The following is a 1,511-nucleotide window of genomic DNA, read 5'->3' as shown; positions in this document are numbered from 1 at the left end:
ACTGGAAGTTCCAGATGGTACTACTTCCAGGAGTTCCATCAATTCTTTTGCCAGGAGTTGTAAAAGAAAGAAACAAACAAAAAAAAGACATGAATTAACGGCCTAGCCTTCAGCGACTGCGTATCGCCTGCTACCTTTTGTGTCAGGAATTTAGACAAAGATCATCTTGTGTTGAGAACTGAAAAGACTTGTTGTGTTGGTCGAGCCTTTAAAATTACAGTAAAAATCTAATTCAATATCACAACATATCACTCATGTGACTCATATCAACATGTGTTGTGACTGACTCTCAGCCAATGCAGTTGTAAAATGAATAATTTACAATCAAAAATCCATTCACCAAATGAAGTGTAGACTGGTTGGTTGTTTGTGAGATGAACATGTTTTGTTTGCAGGTTCTCTCAGATGAGGAGAAGAGGAAACAGTACGATATGTACGGAGAAGATGGATTAAAAGAAGGTCACCATAGCTCTCACAATGATATTTTTTCCAGGTTGGTGTTGTTGGTTCGATTGTAGTAAAAACAATTACAAAATGAGTCAGAATGAGCACTGGGCTAAAGCTMACTGCTGCTACCGCTGTTGACTAGGGTTGGGCGATATTGGCAAAAAAAAGTAATCACGATTAATTGTGGTATTTAGCCGATAATAATTCATTTGACGATTAATGCCCTGGTGTCCCTGGGCACCCTTATATCCTGGTCACATGACCAATTTAGTGGGAAAGATTTGCTCTTCGTAAAAATCTTTTCCAAATTGTGTCAAAATCACAGACTTCAGGCTATACATCAAATTTAAATTGTGTTGATGGATAAATAAATTACAGAACTTTTGCTTAAATGTTCGTCATATTTGAAGAGGAGAGGAGCACAGAGCAGACTCTGCCTGGTGGCGTTAATCATATTAATCGTCAAGTGCCAAAAAATAATCGATTAATGTTTTTCTGACGATTAATTGCACACGATAAGATTATGCCCAACCCTACTGTTGACATAAACATTTCTACAGTAGCACCCCCCAGGAATAATGTTTTTAATTAATTAAACTAACCAGATATTAACTGTAGGATCAGAAACTTAATACATTAAAAGAATGAAAGCAGTGATTTGTTTAYAAAACAGGGGTRTTCARTCCTGGTCCTTAAARGGCCACAATCCTGCATGTTTCATTTGTTCCCTACTCCAGTACACCTTATTCAGTGATTAAATAACCTCTTCTAGTGCTACAGAAGCCTGTCAATGACCTATTTATTCCTTTTTCTTTGTCCACTTTCAAGCTTCTTTGGTGATTTTGGTTTCATGTTTGGAGGCAACCGGCAGCAGCAGGACAGGAACATTCCACGAGGAAATGATATCATACTTGACCTGGAGGTCACACTAGAAGAGGTTTATTCTGGAAACTTTGTGGAGGTGTGAAAAATACACTTATGTTTTTTACCTTTACAACCTGTTCACTATCTATCTATCTATTTGTTTATTTGGAGGCAACCGGCAGCAGCAGGACAGGAACATT

General features: G+C 37.7%; 1 protein-coding gene across 1 annotated transcript in view; it reads left to right on the top strand.

Annotated features, from left to right (window-relative positions):
- Positions 1 to 1,511, top strand: part of dnajb11 (DnaJ heat shock protein family (Hsp40) member B11) — a gene marked incomplete in the record, with an annotated part of 10,804 nt that overhangs the window by 2,588 nt on the left and 6,705 nt on the right. The window contains 2 exon segments of the mRNA XM_014026120.1: positions 396 to 493; positions 1,276 to 1,410. Coding sequence (XP_013881574.1) covers positions 396 to 493; positions 1,276 to 1,410 — 233 coding nt within the window.

Source organism: Austrofundulus limnaeus, unplaced genomic scaffold (genome assembly GCF_001266775.1).
Source record: "Austrofundulus limnaeus strain Quisiro unplaced genomic scaffold, Austrofundulus_limnaeus-1.0 Scaffold526, whole genome shotgun sequence".
Taxonomy (NCBI): domain Eukaryota; kingdom Metazoa; phylum Chordata; class Actinopteri; order Cyprinodontiformes; family Rivulidae; genus Austrofundulus; species Austrofundulus limnaeus.
This window is presented reverse-complemented; position numbering and strand designations above follow the sequence as displayed.